A 23,727-nucleotide genomic window follows, 5' to 3' on the forward strand; every position below is an offset into this window, starting at 1 on the left:
TGTCCTCGATATAATAATAAATCAGTGGTCACTGTGCTCAGTAAAGGAACCCTCAGGGCCTGAACATTTCTGGGAAATCATTTTTATGCAGCAGAATCATGTTTATATTTAAACTGCTAGTATTTCTGTACTACTCTTGGTTCATTATGAAGTTCTGAATTGAAACAAAAGGGTTCTCTTCTTCTTGAAATGACCAATCAGGAATTGTTTTTCTCCATGGTATCTAGGTAGATATAGCTAAGTGAGCCTATTCCTAATGGTTCAGGAGCAGAAGAGAAGTCCTAAAGTGTTAGATTAACTATCAGCATAATTACGAAGTGCTTAGAGTGACCGAGGAATCAACCATTCACTTTTTTTTATATCCAAAGGGTGGGACCAATTTTGTGAGGACAAATGTCATTCTAGGTCTTCTCTTACTCCCAGACACAGTTTTAGAGCCTATATATGAAGTTGTTAGAAATTAATAACAGTGGTGGCACCTCTACACCAGGCCTCTCCACTGAAGGAGGCACTGTGAAGCAATTGCATTCAATTACATTCTGGTGCCTAAAAATAATCAGCCTGTCAGAAAGTGTTTGTGTGAATTAGTTATTAGTTCAGTGCTACCAAAATACTAGAATCCTATAGGATGCTATAAGAAGTTAGCATTGTCCTAGATGTGAGTTTTTTCCTCATGTTTCGGCAGAGGTTTGATGTTTAAGGCCCAATAGAAGGCCTAGCTCTAATATCGTTCGCCACTGGTGCTCAGTATGACGATAAATCAGACATACCTGTTTTGTTGTTTTTGCTGTGGTTTTGTTATGGCACCTCAAGTAATGGGAAAGGGCCTAATATGTCATTTTTCCCTCTTTTTCTCTTCCTCTCACTTCTATTTCTGTCTCTCACTTCCAATCACAATCATCACGCCTGATTCACACTGTCTGCCTAGTGATCACAGACTCTGTCTGAAAGAGCTCTAATATAAGTCTTTTCGGAAGTTGTTGTAATGAAGATTTAGGATGGTGCAGACGGTGTCCTGGCATAAAACCAAAAGCAGCTACCTTGGGGCTTTGCTGTCTGTGTGGCTTTTTATTATTTGTGAGTCTTTTTTCAGTGAAGTAAGAAAAAGTACCTGCAAAGGTTCACAGCTATTTAACAATACTTTGGATTTATTTTGCTCATTGTCACATTCACTACAGCATTTTCTTTGGTATAAGGAGTAGCATTTTGCTACTTTTTGCAAGTAAAGGCATAATTTGACAGTTTTTTTTTCAATCTAGTGTTAAAATCACATCTTCTTCAAAGCTGAAAGGTTTCAGGTATGTGTGCTGTCATTATTATTCCTTTTGTCAGCTGTTCCTTCTGTTTTGCAGCAGAAAAGTGTCAAAATCTAGACAGGTTTGTATTCACATTATTGCAATCTAACAAAGAAAACATGCTCATTTATGAAAAGCAATATGTCCCCAAGCTTTTGATGCCCAGTGTATATGACAGTTGGTATTTGGAAGTAGGGATTGTTGGAAGAACGTCTTTGATGACATTGTTCTTTCCTCTTTCATGCTCCTATCTTACGTGCAGTTTTCTAGAGGAACTTGCTGATAATCCCGATAGAGACAGATTACAGGGTCTCATGATTTTCTTGGCCTGGCACGGGCAGCAGCTCATTATCTGGCACTGGAGGACGCTTGCCCACTTCCCCTCACCTGCGCCGGCCTGGATCAGGCAGAACACAGCGCATGTGTTAATGATTGTTCAAGACAGGTGATCAAGCAGGGTGTGAGCACATAGTGGCTGCTTGAGCTCCTACACTAAATGTCAATGTTCCCCCTCAGTGCTCCATTGTGCAGTTAACGTTTAGATCTCTGGAGAACATGAACAGCCATGTCATCTGTCAAGTGTTAACTTGACAGTCTGTTAGAATCTAGGCAGAGCATTTAAACGCAGGTCTAGAGCTGCTGTATTCTTCACCCAGTGCTTTTAGATTTTAGTTTCTGATTTTAGGCCACATTCCAAAGCCAAAGTCTTCTAAATTGTTATATGTAGTGTTGCTAGTGGTAAAATAGAGGTAAATCTGAAGAAATAAGTTTTCTTTGGGGACTATTTTACCTTACAATGCCCTGAGCTTTAGTGATATACTACACAAATTTGTTTGGCTCAGATGAATAAAAGTTTTCCAGTAGAACTTTTTCAACACCTGCTGCCCTTAGACAAAATAAATTCCAATAATAACAGTAATAATAAGTTCATCTTCTATTGCGCCTTTCACAAACCCAAGGATGCTTTACATAGTGTCAAATATATATATATATATATATATTGGGCCAGCAGCACTGAAAAATCTGCCACCCATAGTAGAAAGTCTAGTTGTGGGAACTGTGAGGAGTCCAGAATTAGAAGATCAGAGAGCACGAGAGGGAAAATATAATGAAATGAGAGCATAAAGGAATGTCGGAGCCAGAGCGTGTAAATTCTTGAAGGTAAGAAGAAGGATTTTGTACTTAATCCTCAAACTAATAAGAAGCCAATACAACCGTCGAGGAACAGGAGTGATATGAGCTGTGCGCTTGGTGGAGGTAAGAACCCTGGCTTCTGAGTTTTGTTTGTACTGAAGACGATTGATTAGTTTAGTTTGAAGGCCATAGAAAAGTGAGTTACAGTAATTGATGCGAGAGAAGATGAAAGGATTAATCAACATTTTAGCGTCAGTATCACTCAGCATAGGGCGTAAGCGTGCAAAATCACAACCAGTAGAACCTATTTAACTTCTTGGAACCAGTGCTTCCAAAATGCACTTCATCATATTCTTTACTTCATAGCGTTCATATTTCATAAGCATCATTCAAAAGATGAGTGTCATATGAGAGCTGTAACTGTCTTCTTTCAGGTCAGATAGATGGGTGATGTAATTTTCAAACTTTATACTAAAAGAAGCTGAACCATTTTTTTTCTAACGAAATTCGACCCATTTTTCCACAAATCTGAGCTATAAACTGGATCTTAGATGGCGTCTCCTCAGTGACCTGCTCTGTAAACATTTTTATGAAAAAATACAAAGAGCATCTAAGATCTTTGGCTTTCAGCAGTAAAATGTAAGCATATAGCAGTATGTGTTTGATCATAAAACACATTTTCTGTTCATTTGAGGGGAGCTTTTACCAAAAAACCCCCAAAATGTACATTTATTTCATGCAGTTACTGAATAATTTGCCTTATAATTTAGGCATGTAAACTAAAAAAATTATATATACCCATGAGCATATTCATGTAGCAAGGATACAACATATAGCAGTGTCACTAATGCAAGGCACCTTATGAAGCATCAATGAAGCATTTGACTGCTAGTGGCGCCTCCTTGTGGGAAATGTTTAGCCTGCTAAACACAAATGAGTGAGGGAGTTACAAGCTGATTCCATAAGGTGGCATAAGCCACGCAACCCTCACCCCCTTATTACTTCATCATAAGATACAAGAGGAGAATGTCCAAATGGAGAAGGTGTTGTATATGTATTGAAATCTTTATATTCTTAATTTTTATTAATTTTTTATAGATAACAGTGCACTAAAAAGCGTCAGGAACTGAAATGAACAGGAACAACATGATGTGGTTTGAGGCAAGTCTATGATGACTTACTTACAATTTGCGTTTTCATGTCCTTTAGCAGTTAAAACTGATTTGGTAACCTGTGAAAAAGAGCCTCTAGATGATGACAACAGTGACTTTTTTCCAGAATTATGTGGATATTTCTGTGTATATGCACTCTATATCTGTTCTGTTGGCCTATATTAATGCCACGAGAGCCAATAGTTCTGTATATTAGTCAGATGTGTTTCTGTATTTTTGGTGCATACAAAAGCCTCCAGTTTAAAAATAAAATTGAGATGCTGAACATAACATAACTTGTAAGATTCTGGCTACTTTTTTGGGGGTGGTCAGTATATTTTAAAGTGTAAAAGACAAAACATTGTAGCTGAATGTGGTCATCTGTAAAGACACTGGATAGTAAAAGTGAACTACACAATTTGCACAGTAGCCAAGCCTTTTGCTACCTGAGGAGGCAATCTGTCATGCTGTCCACCCCTTAATAGCTGATGGTCAGAGCTCTGCTGACCCCTCCCCTGTCCTCCCTTCGCACAGCATAGGCCAGTGCATGTGAGGACTGGCCCTGTGCCCCTTGCTACAGCATTCCACACATAAAGAGAGGGCATTTTAAGAAGGATGTTTCAGAGGCAAACAACAGATATTTTGACACCTGGAAAGTTTTTCTTAATAAGTAACATTTGCTCACGCTGCTTGCATTCCTGCCATAGTGCTGCTTTTCTGACGCCAGGCTTCTGCTTCGGCTGCGTCAGGATGGGCTGTTGTTTGTGAATTTTAGGTGCACATTGACATGGGCATGTGCATACATATGGATGAGTGTGGAGATTTATGATGGTCAGTTATACAAGGGGTGGTATGTGCTGTTTGTTGGTCAAGCTGGTATAGGGGGATGTAGTTCAACTGGAGGCTATTAATCCTTAAAAGAGGGGCAATCTGTGTCATAATCACACTGTAGCCTTCAGTTTTCAGCACAGAGCTGCTTCATCCATGAACTATAAACAAAAAAAGTGCACTTCTGTGAATGAAACTAATTAGTAAATGAATTGCTCTTAATATCATTTAGTGGCAGTATAATTATTATTGAACAGCTGTGTTATGTCAAGGAAATCAAATGAATTTGTTAAAAAATATGCAGAGCTCTCATAGTGCATTAGCCCTAAGCTAACGCAAGTGCACATGGACATTTTTTGATCATGCTAGATTAAAAGTGGACTCTTAAAGCTTGTTAAGAACATTCCAGGAGCTCGTTAATAGCATTCCATTGCAGCTTTCAATAAACAGCAAAATACACCTTGTTGCAGCTTTCAGTTAAGAACCTTGGAAAAGGGCCACAGCTGCTGTTTTTTTATTTCTAAAAAAATACCTGAAACCTGGCTAGACTGCCACTAGTAATCATAGTCAGTGATGTATCTAGGACTACCAGAAGGCCTAGAGTGACCTTCTTCTCACAAATGTGATCCTTCCCATTGTAAATCAAACTGTGGTTGGTTGATTTCTTGGTCAGGTCATAATTAGATTGGTAGTTAGTCTAATGTGTAAGGCCTAACCAATTGGAGAGTTCACTTGGTTGTATTTACCCAGATAACAAATAAAATAATTTTTGATTGGACAGTTTCCTGAAATTTTAACCTTGTATGAATAAGAATTATTTTGAAATAACATGCTGAATGCTTAAATGTGACAAGAGAAACTACTTTACCAAGAATTGGAACATTAACAATAAAAATAACACACCATACTTTGTACATTTGAAAATAAGCTTAGAACTTTATTTTGGCCAATAAACAAGAGCATATGACTGCAATGGATTATAACTGATTATAACATTAATAACTAAAAAAGAAAGGTGCGAAATCCCCACCGTTACGCTGATGCATTACTTGTTTTTTGGCCAAAATAAAATTTGTATTTTAACACCATTAGTAACTATTATGAATCCAATCTGTAAGATATTCCATTATGAGAAGGGTTCTTGGGTTGAAAATACAAATCAGACAACTGGATTTGATTGGCAACTGTTGAAGAGTTTTATACCGTTTCTTCCTACATTCTCTTCAGAGGTTTTTCCATGAATTTCTCAGGCCTTCAGTAATCTTATAACTGTTAGATGTATAGATTCTTCACCTGATAACATAGTGAAGCAGCAGCCGGCTTTGTATAGAGAGCATGTTTAATCAAACAATGTTTCTCTCCCTTTGTGTTGAATTCACAGTCTGCAAGAGAAGAATGTGTGGAAGCACAATAACAGGCTTCAAGATACCACGGACTGCTTAGCTCCACCCTCAAACAAACACATGCGATATCACTATGTCACCTTTGCCAGTCAAAACATGAGAAACTATGTGGAAGAACTATTTTACATCAGCTTTTTCAAAGTGTGTGTGTGTGTGTGTTGTGCAACTTTGCTCAATGGGAATTGCTGGTGTGTGTGGCCTGTAATGGCAGATCAGGTCTGCATGCTTCTGAAAGTCTTTTAGCCCACAGTTCTGTAATTATCAAGCTGAATTCACAGCAAATTGCTTTAAAACACTACTTTTCAAAACATACTCTTTGCTATAGAGCTGTATGGAAGGTGTTTGTAAAGTAATTTAGCACATCTTGAGCATTCCCTACTCTTTATATTCTTCAACATACCCAGAAATAGTTATTTAAATTTGTACTAAGAATGATGATGGAGAGCCCGCTGCGCTTGGAGTGTCCTACGCAATGTAAATGGAATGTGTGCACTCTCACTGAATTTTTTTCCAGTCTATTTAAAAGCCCATTAGTGCAGTGTTGGTGACTTGCACTGAGGGAGAGAGAGTTTTGGGGCATTAGTGGCATTAGGGATGAGTGGAAGAGAGAAAATGAAAGAGAATTGACCCATCCACGCTCGAAAGCTTTCACTCATAACAGCTGCTGAAAGGTTAGACAGGGCTGTGACCAAAGTGGCACTATTGAGTACCTCGGCCAATTTTCTCTTAGTGTCTAAACCTTATATTTCAATTTCAGGGTGATTTTGAGGTCACTACAATCTTCCATAGTACGCTTGTAACTTGTAGTAAGCACTGCGGATTACAGCATCAACTGAAAGTATAGCAAAGTGCATTGTTACCAAGCAATAGACAGAGGATTGATGCATTAGTAGTGACTATTGAAACTGGAAATTATACTTTTCAGGCTCTCTTGTCTCTACAAAAGACAGGAGCGCAGTACAGTTAAAAACAAAGACCCTTATGCTGCTCATATATAACTCATCATATAACAGAAACACCGATTGATAAGTGCGCATTGCTATAATCATGGACTTAACGAAAGACTTAATAATTAAATGTGTAGCCTAGTTGAATTTGTACTATTACTTGTCCCCTGCCCATTTCTATGAACTAGAAGCCATCTTCAGCCTTATAAGCAGTGTTGGTTTGTGTTGGTTTGTTTGTTGGTATGTAGGCTCACTGGTGAATACTTGTACAGAGTGATCATGAGAAAGATTGTAAAGTCCTTTATTGATTCATGCATTTTACCGCTATTTAGTAAACTATCTTCTGCCCTGTATAGTACCATACTAATGAGGGAGTAGGGAACCATTACAGAATACTAGGAAAAATCCCATTCAGCCTAGTAAAGGGTGGAGTTTTCTCTGTAATTTTTAAGTTAAAATGCCGTATTTTTGTAGGGTGACCTTACGTCCTCTTTCTCCACAACATTGTTGATACCTAAAAACACCTGGACAGGATTTCTAAAAACAGCTTTGCCGTTATGTCGATATTTGCTCTCTGTAGTCTGCCTCATGCTGCCCGCTTGCCTCCAGTGTTTTTCTTTTTTTTAAAAACAGAACATGGTTATCCCAGGATATTAGTTACTGTAGCTAATTTAAAGGAGCATTTGTCACCATCTTAGTGTTAGCACAACAAAAAGCTTCACCCAGTTTGTCCTAGCTTTGTGAGTTTTTACACTCAATCAAAAGAAGTTTTATTTGAAATTCAGAATGTACGTGTCCATATTTTGCATTTGTTGGTTCAATGGGCAGCAAAAATATGACAATGCCCTTAGATAACAGAGCCCCCATGCCTCTCAGGCATTCACACTCGCCAGGCCTTGCTCTGCCCTGTTTACTCAGGGCGAGTCGGATGTGTACAGTCTGGCCTTCCAAAGGTCAGGCGTTTTTATTAAAGCAGAATGTGCAGGTTTACTGTACGTGAGCTACTGAGATTTAGTCCCAAGGCCCTCTGTTCACAACCATACAAGATTTACTTCAGTCTGACATCTTGTCTTATTATTATCCAGCGGAATTTATGGAATGTGCCCTGGTGAAATCTTTTACTTGAAAATGAGCCAAGTCTCAATATAGTTGCCCTGCAGGTTTATCTGTAACACATCAACAAGGTGGAAAAGGGCAGAGCTATTAAATCATTTACCATGTCTTACAATCAGTGCATGTGTGAGTGTGCATGCATCAGTGGCCTTATCTGTGTCAATATAGGGTATATGTATAATCTAAATAAGTGCACCCAAAGGGCCAAGATATTACACTTTGCTATAATGTCTGCAAGGGCTGTTCAGTTTGGCCTTTGAGGAGTTTTCAGTGTTTGGGCTAAATACAGTTTCAGTGTTTTTAGCCTTTTTCTTAGCAGTAATGTGGTCATACATTCCATTTGGTGTAGCTGTCAAGCTGTCGTAGGTTTTCTTTCAGCGTAGAGAGCATTAGCTCTCTTTGTACTTCAGTCGATCTACTACCAGTAATCAAGTTATTTGTTTTTTAGCATCAGAAGACATGTATTTAACAGACAGCTACAGTAATTAGTTTGCCTATCCTTTGCTGTGTTTACAGCTTTCATTCTTTTCCACACAAATGCTTTCAGTTCTTCAAAGAAATCTGCAGGGATATTTATCTACCTCCAATGTTCAGTCTTAGGAGTTGGCTGCATTTTCTGCTTCTCATGGTTCTAGTAATTCATTTTCTCAGCTTCTTGACAGCCACACATCCTTTCAGACCCGTAGCGCTGAGCTTGATTTTCTCCTGTCTGTCAAAGATGAAACCTTTAAGTGCTGTTTATCTGATGGTAACAGTTTTGGTGGTCTGCCATGAAATTGCATGTTGGTTAGGGGTCTCCACGTTTGTTAGGAGTCTCCATGTTTGTTAGGAGTCTCCACGTTTGTTAGGAGTCTCCATGTTTGTTAGGAGTCTCCACATTTGTTAAGAGTCTCCATGTTTGTTAGGAGTCTCCATGTTTGTTAGGAGTCTCCATGTTTGTTAGGAGTCTCCACGTTTGTTAGGAGTCTCCATGTTTGTTAGGATTCTCCACGTTTGTTAGGAGTCTCCACATTTGTTAAGAGTCTCCATATCTTTTAATCATTTTCAACTCCTGTTTTGGAAACTACTGTTTTTAAATGTCTTTTTCTTATGGAAGTGGATTATTTTATATTTAATCTTCTTGGAAATATCTCCTAAAAAACAAATCATACTTAATGGCTGCTTTGACTGTAAATAACATGATTTTTTTGTACAGTACTGTGCATGTTTTCTACCACTTTTCACATTTTCTCCAGTGGCATTTTCCTTTTCATCATCTCTGTCATCGTAACCTTCTCTTTGTTGCTGCACCATTATTTTCCCCTCTGGTGACTGCATTGTTAAAGTCAGTGATGTGTGGAGAACCTCAGCGTGTCCTTTTTAAAGTGGCAGAGTGGACAAATCCTCAGTGCACTGACCCTCTGCTGCTTTAGACCTGCCTGTTAACAGCTCTGGATCACACTCTGTAAAATGAAACATATTGGCAAATGATGTTAGGAACATTAGGACTTCATGGTATGGACAAAATACATTATTTTGATTATATTACTGCATGCGGCAATTGCAATTTACCCAATAGTATTATCTTATAAACACGACAGATTAGTAGTAGTAGAGGCAATAATAGTAGTAATACATGTAGTCGGTGTAGTTGTAATAGAGGTAGTAGTAGTAATAATCGAAATCAACGAAGTTCGGAATTGACAGCTTTAGGCTCCAAACATGTGACCAGCAGTATCCCAGTTTACTATTTCTATGGAATCAAATGTGTGATGCAATTATATCATGTAAGTAACATGAGCCAAGTATATATGATTGCTGCTGCCACCTCTGTACCAAAATGCTATAATGTGCATTACTCATTGTGCTGAATGGACAGTTCCCTCTTACTTTTAATGTGGCACCTTATTTGGTTCATGTTATTTAAATAGGCAACTGATTTTTCAGTTGAAATGCCAGTTTGGCTCATAAAAGAGTATATAATGTAATTTATATAGCAATTTCATGTGCTCATAATAATATATAAAAATAATATATAAATAATATAAAAAATAATAGTAACTATATGTGTGTGTATATATATATATATATATATATATATATATATATATATATATATATATATATATATATATATATATATATAATGATAAATTGTGATAATGATTAACAAACTATATATTATGTAGCCCTAATGTAAACAGGATCGATTTAAACTGTTCAGCTGTGTGTAGCACAAAGCACTCTGTATCACAGAGTATCACAGGCCTAAAGGATCTTATTCCGGTCTGCATTAGAGTGCTACCAGTATGTAATCTGCACGCCGAGTGTGAAGCTGATGAATGTTTTTTATTTCTGTATTTGTGCTGGCTTGTCATCTCTGCACTGAGACAAATGCCCAAATCCCTGCACCTAAATTTATGAATAGACCTATTGGATAGCAGTTTATTTTCTATGCCACACCTTTGCAGTGATAATTGTGGCGGGACTCATGTAAGAGGGACTGTGGGTTGTATGAAGTTTGCAGCTTGCATTTCCCTGATTGCTTGACAACCATATTCATTAAAACCCATTTTAAAGCTGACTGATAAGTTTCTTTCTATTAAATAAGCATATTTTATTATTTTCTTTCATTTTATTTTTAATTTTATTTGTCTTCTTTATTTTTTCTTTGTTGTAAACGTTACCCATAGATCTCTAAAATTCCAAAAAGTCTTACTCTCTATGCTGCGCTTGAAACCATTGGACAATTAAAAAATATGGAGGTATTTTTGAGTTGAGAAAGAAAACTGTACAGCAGATGTTTTGTTATCTTCATCTTCATACATTTTTGTAGTCATATTGCTAATTACAGACTCCTGTCTCGCTTGTAGTTGTCCATACTGTGGCACAGGAGCTTCCATCAGGTCCTCATGGCTGCGCAGGAGGAAGCTGTTACCCAGCTACAGGGAACCTGCTGATTGGACGAGATATTAACCTAACAGCCACCTCAACCTGCGGCCTGGAAGCGCCAGAGCAGTACTGCATCGTCAGCCATCTACTGGTAAACCAAGCCTCAAAGAACTAAATGTGCACACACATCAGTGCCATCTACCATAACGTCCTCCCACAGTGGGTGTCTTTCTTTCCTTCAGTCTTTCTTTTTTCTTTTCTATTTGTTGAGTGTGTGCTTGAGCATTGTGCACCACTTGTTTTTGTGTGCTGATCTCATTCTGTGTAAACAGTGTAGCGTGTTTTCTTTCTCTTCCATACTTTTTTCCACTCCTGCATGCATGGTCTTGTCTGGTGTGTGATGGCGGTCTGTATTGTGTTGGGAGGTTTGGTGTGCCCGCTGGCTCTGCTTGCTTAACTCACTTCAAATGCTACAATCAGAACATGAAACACAGACATACAGTCAGTGAAAAACATTTAGGGGTTTTTAGTCTTCGAAGATTTTTTCTCAAATCATGCTTGTTATATTAAAAGTGTGTAAGTATTATAGTATTACTCATTAAAATGGTTTATAATTTAAACTGGCTGGCAGAAAGGGTTAAGTTCTTGAAATGCCGAAAAGAAAATGATCAAATGAGGATTTTGTTTCCTCTCTCTGTGGTATGTGGGTAGATACCGCCAAGTGCACTTTCCTAGCATGTCAGATCAAATACTAACATAATTAGGAATTTACAGAGGAATCATCCAATCACGTTTTGATTTTGTAAGAAAAAACATCACTGTAGCCCAGGGGTCAGCAACCCAAATGAAAAGAAGAACTATCTTATCAAGTTTCAACAAAAATAGGAACAACCTTGGGAGACGCAACATTTCATGTTCATTTTATTAAAGTAACGTTTTGTCATCTTACCTGTAAATATGTCAGTATGTGCTATATAGACTTTAAGCTTTAGCTTGGCTATAGGCATCTTTCTTGCATCTTCCACAGGAAACTTTTCCCCAAAAGTGAAACAGTTTCTTATTAAATGTCTCTTAATGTTCGACTGTTTACAAGGTTGAATTCAGCTTCTCATTTGAATTTCCCCTTCATACCTTATTAAATGGTGTCTAAAGCGCCAGAATTTAGCTAACTATGTAGCTAAATGTTACACCATTTAAGATGGAACGTGAAAATTCAAACAAGAAACTGGCGAGTGAGAAACGGACTCCAGCTTTGTGACTTTTTAGTGTTTGATGGTTTCTCACTGCAGATTAAACATATCAGGAAACCAGTTAGAGTGCTTATAAATGCAAATAAGTCAGTTTGTCTCCAGATTATGGAGGTTCATCTGAAATCTCTCTTTACCATTTCATTAGCTATCTGCTAGGTGAGATTGTTGTCTGTGTCACTGTGTGACTAGCAGTCTGCACACCAATCTCCAGGGTTAAAGGGTGAATAAGTAGTTATACATATAACTCCAGCATTTAAAACCATTAATTGTTAAAACTAACTAACTAACCAAGTTTTGACGCTGATTACCTGAACTGCCTGAATAATATCATTTACTGTCTCCATACACATAAACACTCAGAACACACTATAAATTGCTTGTAACTGTTTTCTGTTTCTCACTGTTTCTATTCTGTTACGCCTCTGTTGTAAAACCTAGTACCACTGAAACAGTAACTTTATAGAAGAGGTAAAACAGCTTAACATCTATAAAAGTAGTGTAATATGATAACAACTTTAAAGATTTGTTTTAAACAGTTGACATTGGTCCCCTCATTCATACAAAGTAAAGGGTAGTAAATATATATTTAGCCGAGTGATTATAAATGATGATTCCTGCAAATGTAGCCTATACATTTGTGTAAGAAAAACAGAATATATTTAGATTTCTTTAGGTGTGTGTGTGTGTGTGCGTGTGTGTGCGTGTGTGTGTGTGTGTGTGTGTGTGTGTGTGTGTGTGTGTGAATGTCTATCTGCCTGGAGGCACCACTATTTCCAGACACATAGGGATGTGGTAGCAGTCATTTTTCATTGGTCCAGGTGTGGTCTTTCAACTCCCTGTCAACTCACTCATGTTCACAGCTTCCGTAACTACCCCCTCATTACTCATTTTCAGCAGATTTGATCCCTTTTCTTTTGGTTTCTCCTTGGTAACTCGGAATATCTACCTCTTTCAGTTAATTATTGGCTTAATGTAATTCATTAATGTGCCTATGACTCATTTTGGGCTCAAGAAATCATGTCAGATTGCAATTGTATTTCCTTTCTAAAGTGGACTGGTTAAGTACAAAGGAAGCCACCAATTGTCATCAGCTTGCTCTCGCATGCCTTAAGAAGGTGGTTCTAAATGTGCATATCTGCCTGTATATATGTATGGTAACTGCATAAACTGGGTTGTAACAAGCAGCTGATTGGATATTAGCCCATTATGCCATTATCTTACTTGATCAATTTGATTTGAACATTTTTCCTTCTTTCTTACATACTTTAATACTGAGCATGAATGAGTGAATATTAATGAATATTCAATACCTTATTGTTCACCCTTATATGAGAAGCAGGGTCAGGAGCAGAAACAGCTGCTACTGTACTGCCGCCCTCGCATTACTGCATTCATACTGTACACAGTAGTGAAAAGCAGGGCAAAAGTCTGCAAAAGATACTGTATGTAAGAAGCTGATATAGTATCTGTGTGGCCTTTAAAAGCCCTTGGAAATAAAGTCTTTTGCTTTGTTTCACTACCTCTAAGCCTTAAAGCTCCTCATAGCCAGGTCGCTGTTGGAGATTTTGTTACCCTGGACAACAACCCAGTTAAAACAAAGTGATCTGGCTGTATTCCATTTAAGCTCTCTACTTGGCTCAGGACTCTGATTCAGGAGGCCCTGCTGGACCCAGTTGCTACCCCTCCTTCTTAGGGCATGACTTGGGATTGGGACTCCAACCCACATTTTTCTTTTTTGCAGTGATTACTAACTTAGAGGAATTTGCAGTACAAGTCCTATTTTAAACTGGCAAATTTACAATTGCACAGTCTTTCAATTGCTTTATGGTCAGAATCATGGTTAGCTAGTTAGCCTGATCTATTTTGGTAAGTTCCTAACCTTTCCCATTGTACAAACGTACTTATAAAATGGATAGTGCTGGTGCTACAATCTGATTGGCAGTGCCACATTTAAAGCCATTGTGAGTGCTATGCACACACATATGATCTCTCATATCCTTTCTATTTAAACCATTGTTAGGAAAAAAGTTATTTAAAACAGTGGTGCTGTTCATGGAGTAATCTTTGACTGTAGGCTTGGCAAATATAGCCTATTGATAATGAGGTACATTGCTTGGTGACATAACTGTTTATTACAATTGTTAATTATTCATAAATAAATTCAGTGCCTGTTGAACAGTCTATTTTATCAAGTTGTATTTTGTCACTATTTTGTAAAACTAATAAGCCACTTAAGACAGTTGTTTTTAGGAGGTTTTAAGCAGAACATATCAGCCCACATTAACTGTAGTAAGCTCACGGCTTTAAGTGGCTAATTACTTTAATAATGCAATCAGCGTTTGCAGGGGTAAGCATGGATCTGTGGCCAAGTTCCATTATAAACAGACATAAATGAATAAGTAAATGATGGAAAGTTTAGTAACAAGTTGGAAACTCATACAGTAATTCTAATTATATTTACTACAGTAATTCCAGTACATTTTTTAGTCCTAATCCAAAATAAAACACACTGTTAATTTTGCAGTGACCACGAATGTGGTTGACTGGCCCGCTGTGATCATGCTCGTAACTAGCTATGTGGATACTCATACACACACACAGTCATACCTGTAACCTTTACATTGTGCAAAGTATGAGTGTAAAGTTAAAGTGCTGAGTGCAGCGGCAGTTAAAGGGTGTATGGTGGCAGAGAAAGGGGTGAGTGAGGTGACAGTCAGATAAGTGGTTCTTTGCTCCATTCATGAGACTGAGTCTACTCAGCGGTGCAGCGATAGTATCACAGGCCACCCATCAAATGGGGACAGAATATTTATTATGCCACCTTTCTGGGATGGTGAAGTTTGGTTTGTTTCTGTGAGCTCTGTCACTGAATTGTGGCCAAACAAAACTGCCGTTATTTTCCAAACCTTCCAGTTAACTTTCCCGCTTAGCAACCATTGCTATCCGCAATTGCTTCATTAAGTTAGCTACTTAGTTTGCTAGCGTTCGTTACTAGCGTTAGTTTATGAGGTTCTTGGAAGTTTCTGAAGGGTTTTATGAGATTCAGTGTGAAAAAAGGGCAATGACTACACAGTGAACAGTAAGAGGTTCTCAGCTGACCTCAGAACAGCTTGGATTTGGCCCTAGACTGAACCGCCTGCTCTGTAGTTACATATATCTGTAGTTAGTATCTCTGTAGCTACGTATCTCTGTAGTTAGTATCTCTGTAGTTAGTATCTCTGTAGTTGATATTTCTGTAGTTACATATCTCTGTAGTTAGTATCTCTGTAGTTACGTATCTCTGTAGTTCGTATCTCTGTAGTTGATATTTCTGTAGTTACATATCTCTGTAGTTAGTATCTCTGTAGTTAGTATCTCTGTAGTTAGTATTTCTGTAGTTACGTATCTCTGTAGTTACGTATCTCTGTAGTTACGTATCTCTATAGTTAATATTTCTGTAGTTACGTATCTCTGTAGTTACATATCTCTGTAGTTACGTATCTCTGTAGTTAGTATTTCTGTAGTTACGTATCTCTGTAGTTACGTATCTCTATAGTTAATATTTCTGTAGTTACGTATCTCTGTAGTTACATATCTCTGTAGTTACGTATCTCTGTAGTTAGTATCTCTGTAGTTACATATCTCTGTAGTTACGTATCTCTGTAGTTACGTATCTCTGTAGTTACATATCTCTGTAGTTAATATTTCTGTAGTTACGTATCTCTGTAGTTACGTATCTCTGTAGTTACATATCTCTGTAGTTACATATCTCTGTAGTTAATATTTCTGTAGTTACGTATCTCTGTAGTTAGTATCTCTGTAGTTACATATCTCTGTAGTTACGTATCTCTGTAGTTACATATCTCTGTAGTTACGTATTTCTGTAGTTAGTATCTCTGTAGTTAATATTTCTGTAGTTACATATCTCTGTAGTTACATATCTCTGTAGTTAGTATCTCTGTAGTTATATATCTCTGTAGTTACGTATCTCTGTAGTTAGTATCTCTGTAGTTACATATCTCTGTACTTACATATCTCTGTAGTTACATATCTCTGTATTTACGTATCTCTGTAGTTAGTATCTCTGTAGTTAATATTTCTGTAGTTACATATCTCTGTAGTTACGTATCTCTGTAGTTAGTATCTCTGTAGTTAATATTTCTGTAGTTACGTATCTCTGTAGTTAGTATTTCTATAGTTAGTATCTCTGTAGTTAGTATCTCTGTAGTTACGAGTCGCTACAGCCCTGAGTTCTGGAGTGACTGACTCCTTGAGATTTTCAGCTGTGCAGCTAACATATAACATAGCTATGGTAAAAACCTAAGAGGTTATGAGCATAATTTAATTTAATTTCATTTAATTTAATGTTTTCCATATTAATGTATAATGCAAACTCCATTGTCCATTTTTGGAGCACTCACAACGTTGCTAGCTAAATTAGCTAACATGCTTTAGTTAATGTAGCTGCTCAGTTTAGACTACACACTCCATAGTCAGATATAATAGGGATTAGATGATAAATTAAAGCTTTATTTGTTACCAAAACATAATATAATACAACTGACATGAGAACATTCACTTATATCATGTAGCTAACGTAAAGAAATCATAAGGTACATTGGGCTGTATTTTGCCTTATTAACCGTTAACTGTGAGTAACGTTAGCTGCCTCTCCTGTTAGCTGGGGTTTGGTACAGACAGCCTTTGATAACATGTTTAATGTTAGAGAGAGAGAGGTAAATAAAATCAATTTGAAACTTTCACTTGAGTTAGTAAAGGTTTTAATATGAATTTTCAACTGAAAAGAAATGTATTCATTAAATAAACTTAAAGAGGTTAGGAGTCAAATCAGTTTCTGGGACAGTAATATCAGTTCATGGAAGAATGGGGACGGAACAAATAAGAGGAAGGGTGCATAACAGTTATGGATAGGCAAAAAAGAATACTTTGGTTTAAAAAATAACGAAGCTTGCAGTTGGTGTAATTCTCATCTGACAGTTGTTTTATTAACTCTAAGCTGTAGGTCACACTTTTGCAAAATAGACCTCAATAAAATTCTGTTCCTAGTTACGGCCCTGCGTGTCAACAAACTTGTGCTGTGAACCAACTTTGCTTCCTTTGCAGTTCACAATGTAAAAGTAAAAATTAATACGAGGAACTTAATTGTTGATTCACACACAGACGTTCTGCGGTCTCTTTCAATGTAGGAGGTCGATAAGTGCTTCAAATGTGACTCGCGGAGGCCCTATCAACCTGATTATCACAGAACCAGCCATCGCGTGGAGAATGTTATCTACCTGAAGGACAGCAAAGGAGATCTCACCTGGTGGCAGTCTGTCAATGGTGAGTGTGAAAAGAATACATGTATGTTTTCTTAGCTTTGACTCTGAATATGAAGCCGTGCAATGTAAATGTGCCTGTCTTTGCATGTGTGCTTTTCACTATGGAGGTACTGATTTACAGCTTGATCCAACACTGCTCTTGACTAAGGAATTCATGGAAATGTCCTATAAGACTAATGTTTGCATAAATATTTTCTGGCAGAATTCAGCAACTGCCCATTGACCTCTATTGTAATAGTGTTTTGAGTCAGCAAATATTCTGTTCTGAGCACCAGAAAATGCATTGAAATAATTTTCTTTGGTAAATGGGCTTGTAATCACTTCCGTTTTCATGTGTTCTCAGGAGAGGAGAGTGTTAGTATCAGGCTCAATTTGGAAGCAGAATTCCACTTCACTCACCTCATTATGAAGTTTAAGGTGAGCTCTTGTGTTTATATCACATGGAGGTGTTTGAATACTTTCATGACTACGTTAACAACCACCAATCAAAAATTAATTTCATCAGACCCCTGTGTGCAAACTTTTTAATTATCCAAGCATTTCTCGCCAGACCTTCAGGCCTGCAGGCATGTTGATTGAACGCTCTGCAGATTTTGGGCGTTCCTGGAGGCCGTACCGCTATTTTGCCTACAACTGCAGCAGAACCTTTCCGCAAATCCCTTCCCGATCCCTTCAGCTCATCGATGATGTCATCTGTGAAGAGCGCTATTCTGATATAGAGCCGTCCACAGAGGGAGAGGTAACAGCTCTTTTAGAAAATCTTTTGGAAAAAGACATTGATGTGACACACTCATCTACAGCACTGTTGACACTCTTTTTCTGTTTGGCAGTACTTGTTGTTGAACGTATGCTCACCCTGCATTTCACTTTTACCGACACACAATTTGTGACTACAGACACACTGAATTTGTGAGATCGTGCTGGTGTGGGTTCCTGCCAGTTTGTTCTCTTACAGTAACTGTGTTAACATGCACATAATTGCCCAACTAAGCTCTTAGTCTTAGAAACTGACCTGAACTCATTTCCAAGTGCTTTTACCAGAGCTGTATAAATGACTAGTGCTAATGCATAAAGCTCTACAAATCATTGTAAAAACTCTGCATGGGTTTCAATATAATGATCTAAGCATTCAAATGTCCACATCTGTCTCAGATAGTTTGCCCAATATTCCCCAGGACTATGTTTTAACCATGTTAAGCTTAGGCTGACTGAAACCCTATTGGACTGTGACAACTGAACTGTACTGTTTATATGATCATGTCTACGTTAGGGTAGCAGTCCTAGACTAACATTGGACTATTGGTGTGCATGTAAAAATATAGATACTGATATATGAAAAAAGCTCTACTTAAATGCTAGTGCCCCCTTGTGGACAGTCTTCATCCTGCTAAATGTGAATGATTGAGGCTTGAAATCTTGTCCGTGAAGTGCTGTTGATCTGAAAAACAACAATGGTCTTCATTTGTTTTCCCTCAGGTCATTTACAAAGTGCTTGATCCTTCAATCCATGTCAGTGATCCCTACAGTACTAATATTCAGGGTAAGTTGTTGTGTTGAGTATTTATTACTTAGGAAAACACTTTTGAACCTTTTGATCAGGTGAGTAATCACAGAGTACAGTAAAAAACCTGTCTGTAATTGTGTGTAGACCTCCTGCGCATCACCAACCTGAGGATCAACTTCACTAAGCTCCACACTCTGGGGGATAACTTGCTGGACCGGCGACCGGACGTACTACAGAAGTATTACTATGCCCTGTATGAGCTAGTGGTGCGGGGTAGCTGCTTTTGCTATGGTCATGCTTCCGAGTGTGTCCCAGTGCAAGGAGTGGACACCAGAGTCAGTGGCATGGTGGGTTTGCGCTGTTGTTTGTCATTTTGAGGGCTATGTGATTTGCAAATGATCTGAATATACATGCACTGCTTGTCAAAAATCTGCTGACCCTTATATGAAGCTGACAGCATGATGCCTACAACTCAAATTTATGGAGGAGGGCCTCACTTCTTCTAAATTTGTATCTCTACCTTACATTTCCTGTAAAATACTTTTCACACCCTGCCATCTCTGCATCTTTCCATTCTCTTAGACCTGCCTATTCATCAAGATTTTTCTAAATTTCTTGTTCCTTTGGCTATTAAGATGTAGTCATTCAGAGTGGTTTAATGTGAAATAGGTCATTGTAGAGAAACTTACTCTACAACTTCCATTGGCGGTGATAGAAACGAGGGGACGTGATGCAGTATTTGTCTTCTAAGTCTTGTTGCTAAAATAGTGGTAAATCTGAAATAACGGCTTTTCTTTAGGTAATATTTTGTCTTATAACAACTTGCATGTACCTCTCAGTCTTAAATGTAACATGAAAAAAGTTTTAGCCAAAACCTTATCAAGTTTATCATAAAGCAATGTCTGGGGCATCAAAATAGGTTTTAGCCAAAATTTTCTAAACACTCAAAATTATGATAACACAATGTGTCAGGCATGAAGTAGCATAACTGTAACCATTTCTTGTAACAGGTTTCTGTGAGGTAGCTTTTAGAGACATTAAATGCTGTGGATGTCTGGTTCTTATCTGAATGGCTTTGTTCACATCTTAGCTATTTAATCATGCAGAAAAGTTTGAAAATATAACCAATATAATTACCCTTTAAAGTATATATATATATATATATATATATATATATATATACATAATGTAATAAAATCACTCTTGATAGCTTGATAGTTTGAACAGGATAGTTAGTAATTCTTCTTGGTGACTCAGAATAATGTTAAAACAGAATGAGTGATGAGGCTGTGTTGTGATTGATCAGATTCATGGACACTGTGTGTGCAAGCATAACACAGAAGGGCTGAACTGTGAACGCTGCAGAGATTTCCACCATGACCTGCCCTGGCGACCGGCCGAGGCTGATAACCCTCACACCTGCAGAGGCAAGACACACACACATACTTATGCAAACGCAGACATCTACATGCTGGTGTAGATTAAGCTAATTTAATAAGCAACACTGCAAATCTCTTGTTTTTAATCAGAATGCAACTGTAATGGTCACTCCGATAAATGTCACTTTGACATGGCGGTGTATCTGGCCACGGGGAACGTTAGTGGAGGCGTGTGTGACGACTGCCTCCACAACACAATGGGCCGCAACTGTGAGACCTGCAAACCCTTCTATTACCAGGACCCAGCCAGAGACATCAGAGACCCAGTCGCATGTGTTTGTGAGTTACCCAGCAGTTCATAGCTTTTTAATTTCAATATGTGACATGCACTGTGAAAAATTAAGTGTTCAACCTACTTTTTTACATGGGTCTTTTAGTTAGTTTAACTTTTTTAAGTAAAGAGAACTCACAGCTCAGCATTTCTGTTATAGGTGCATTGGTTTGCACTTGATTAAATTTAGTTCTGTTAAATTTAACTCAGTTATAAAGTGTCATTAATGTGTCTTCTGTATTTTGTATACATGGGCTTTGTGAGACAATAAATACTAAATATTCAGTTGCAGTATATACTAGTCTAGGACTAAGATCTTTTTGCTTTCAATGACCCTAACCTTATTTTTATTTAATTAAAATAATTAATTTAACATTACATCTCTACCAAAACAAACATAACGCTACAGAAACTTTACCGAAAGTTTTGATAGTAACTGTTTCAGCAATGACAATTTTAGCTAATTTTAAGCAGAACTCAAAAACCCACCGCTCCGGGCAAGTGTGCTCACTGCCCCCTTGTGTGTGTGTGTGTGTGTGTGTGTGTGTGTGTGTGTGTGTGTGTGTGTGTGTTCACTAGTGTGTATGTGGTGTTTCACTTCAGGGATGGGTTAAATGCGGAGGTGGAATTTCCCTGTTTATGGGATCAAAAAAGTATCACTTAACTTAACTTAACTTAAAACACTGAGTTGTAACTGCTTACCATGTGGTAAAGTGCTCTATATATCACCATATAGCACCTGAAATCATTTGCACTTTGTATGCATTTAAATTTCTCTTTGTAAACACAACACATATAAAATTAAAAATAAAGAGTTTTATTTAAGAGCAAACTCACAAAAAACAACAAGCAGTAAATGGAGTTCAGTATCATGAAAACAATGTCGTCAACGAAGAAGAAAGAATAAAAAGGAAAAAAGAAAACAGAAAGAAAAAAAAAATACAAAGTTCCAAAAAACAAAAAACTGAAAAATAAGTAGTCAAAACAGTGGAATGGGTGAAACACAGAGGAACAGTTGGCAGTGCTGAAATGAAAAGAAAAAAAAACAGCAAGATCTTGTTAAATAGTCACAAAATAAACAGTTCTTGGAAAGTAGGGAAAATGCCTTTTAAGTGAGTGTAAGGTGATCAGAAGACTTGAAAATTCTGATGTTATCTCAGGGGAGGCCATAACAATTTGAGCTGTTCTGCCATTTTTCTGTTACTGTGTATAAAAGATGCACTGGGCTTCCTTGATTGCTGTATGCACTGTGATTTTTTCCAAGTGAGCGTGTAAGCTCACTCAGAGCGTAGTCCGGATCAGTAAAAGACTTTTACCAACTGGGTTAATCAGAGTGTTTAAAAATGCTGCTGATCTGTGACATTTTTCCTATTCTTGTGTTTCCACACAATGTTGAGAAATTGTGTTATTTACAGGGAAAGGCAGACTAAAAAGCAGAACAACACTTATTTGTATTGGCTTTAAAGAACCTCTGTATCAAAATGTATTAAATCCTCTCTCTCTCTCTCTCTCTCTCTCTCTCTCTCTTTCTCTCTTGTCTGTCTCACTCTTTTCTTCTGTGTGTAGCGTGTGACTGTGACCCAGTGGGCTCTCTGGAGGGTGGTGTGTGTGACAGCCACACTGATTTGGATTTGGGAATGATTGGCGGACAATGTCGCTGTAAGCCCAACGTCAAGGGTCAGCGCTGTGACTACTGCAAAGAGGGACACTATGGCCTCAGCCAAAACGACCCTCTGGGGTGCCAACGTGAGTATGCATGTTTAGGAGGGAGGGAGATATGGAACAGAATTCAGTGGTTGTGAGTTCTCTTTTCAGCTGATACTTTACCAGTAAAGGAAAGGCCTCAAGAACATGGCATTTGTGTGGCTAGAACATTTGTGTGGGTAAATATATATGCATGTTATGCTTAAGCAGGGTTTGTATGTATTAGTGTTTGTGGATCTGTGTGGGGTACATATTTTCATCAATGTGTTTGACAGCATGTAACTGTGACCCACGCGGCATCACGATGGTGGGAGGTCCATGTGATCCAATCAGTGGAGACTGCTCCTGCAAGAGATACGTGACAGGCCGCTACTGCAACCAGTGCATAGTAAGAGTCCACTTTCAGTGCACAAGTTCCTAAAGCTACCTTCACATTACAGGGCTGAAGCAAGCAGTGATAACCATGAACCATGATAACCATCCTAGTGTGCTAAATTGGAAATGTAACCATTCAGAGACTGTATTATCATGCTTTTTAAAGCACTATGGGATGTTTTTGTATTGGAGGTTTGTAATATTTATTGTTTCTAGTAAAAAAGATATATGGTGATATCTGTAATTACATTAAAGAGATCTTTAATACAATTTTCACTATTAAAAATAGCATTTTAACTAGTGACAATCTAAATTTCCCTAGTTCAAATGAAATTACACGTATCTACTATTCCTATTCTTAGTAGTCAAAATTATGTTTTTACTAGTAAAAACAGAATTATGACTTGTATCACTGGTGTGAACTATTGAAACTCTAAGTGACACAAAAAATATAACTTTGTAATGTGAGATTTAAAAAAATGATAAATCCTAATTCAGATTGAGTTAAACGCCTAAAAACAAAAAAGTTAAGACAGTTTCTCACCACATGTCCAGGAGCTTTTATTCTTTAATTCTGGAAAGCAGAAGTATGTGTTTCACTATAAAACAAAGAAAACCTAATCATGTAAACTCATTGATTTTGGACTCACTCTTGAGCGCCCTCTATTGTTTGACGAACCCAGAAGACATTACTTACTATTGCACAGTCTGACTGATTGAGAAGCCTTCTACCTGTTCACATTTTCAAATAAACACACACACATTTTCCAAGCCGCTTCTCCCTCAGAGTCACGGGGGGGTGCTGGAGCCTATCCCAGCGGTCATCGGGTGGAAGGCAGGAAACACCCTGGACAGGTCGCCAGGTCCATCGCAGGGCAGATAGACAGACATACACAATCACACACACACTCACACCCTTGGGCAATGTAGCATGTCCAATTGGCCTAACTGCAAGTCTTTGGACTGTGAGAGGAAACCGGAGAACCCCGGAGGAAACCCATGCAGACACGGGGAGATTATGCAAACTCCACACAGAGAGGACAGTGGTCACCCGGCTGGGTAATCGAACCCAGACCCTGCTTGCTGTGAGGCAACAGCGCTACCCACCGCGCCACCATGAC

General features: G+C 38.0%; 1 protein-coding gene across 2 annotated transcripts in view; it reads left to right on the forward strand.

The window, feature by feature from the left end:
• Positions 1–23,727, forward strand: part of lamb2l (laminin, beta 2-like) — a 69,473-nt gene that overhangs the window by 19,439 nt on the left and 26,307 nt on the right. For both annotated transcript variants that reach the window (XM_017681530.2, XM_017681531.2), the window contains exons 3-12: positions 10,724–10,893; positions 17,179–17,314; positions 17,657–17,730; positions 17,864–18,052; positions 18,790–18,853; positions 18,962–19,164; positions 20,124–20,244; positions 20,347–20,535; positions 22,094–22,273; positions 22,507–22,619. In XM_017681530.2, coding sequence (XP_017537019.1) covers positions 10,724–10,893; positions 17,179–17,314; positions 17,657–17,730; positions 17,864–18,052; positions 18,790–18,853; positions 18,962–19,164; positions 20,124–20,244; positions 20,347–20,535; positions 22,094–22,273; positions 22,507–22,619 — 1,439 coding nt within the window. The remainder of the gene's footprint in view (positions 1–10,723; positions 10,894–17,178; positions 17,315–17,656; positions 17,731–17,863; positions 18,053–18,789; positions 18,854–18,961; positions 19,165–20,123; positions 20,245–20,346; positions 20,536–22,093; positions 22,274–22,506; positions 22,620–23,727) is intronic.

Source organism: Pygocentrus nattereri, chromosome 9 (assembly GCF_015220715.1).
Source record: "Pygocentrus nattereri isolate fPygNat1 chromosome 9, fPygNat1.pri, whole genome shotgun sequence".
In the NCBI taxonomy this organism is placed as follows: domain Eukaryota; kingdom Metazoa; phylum Chordata; class Actinopteri; order Characiformes; family Serrasalmidae; genus Pygocentrus; species Pygocentrus nattereri.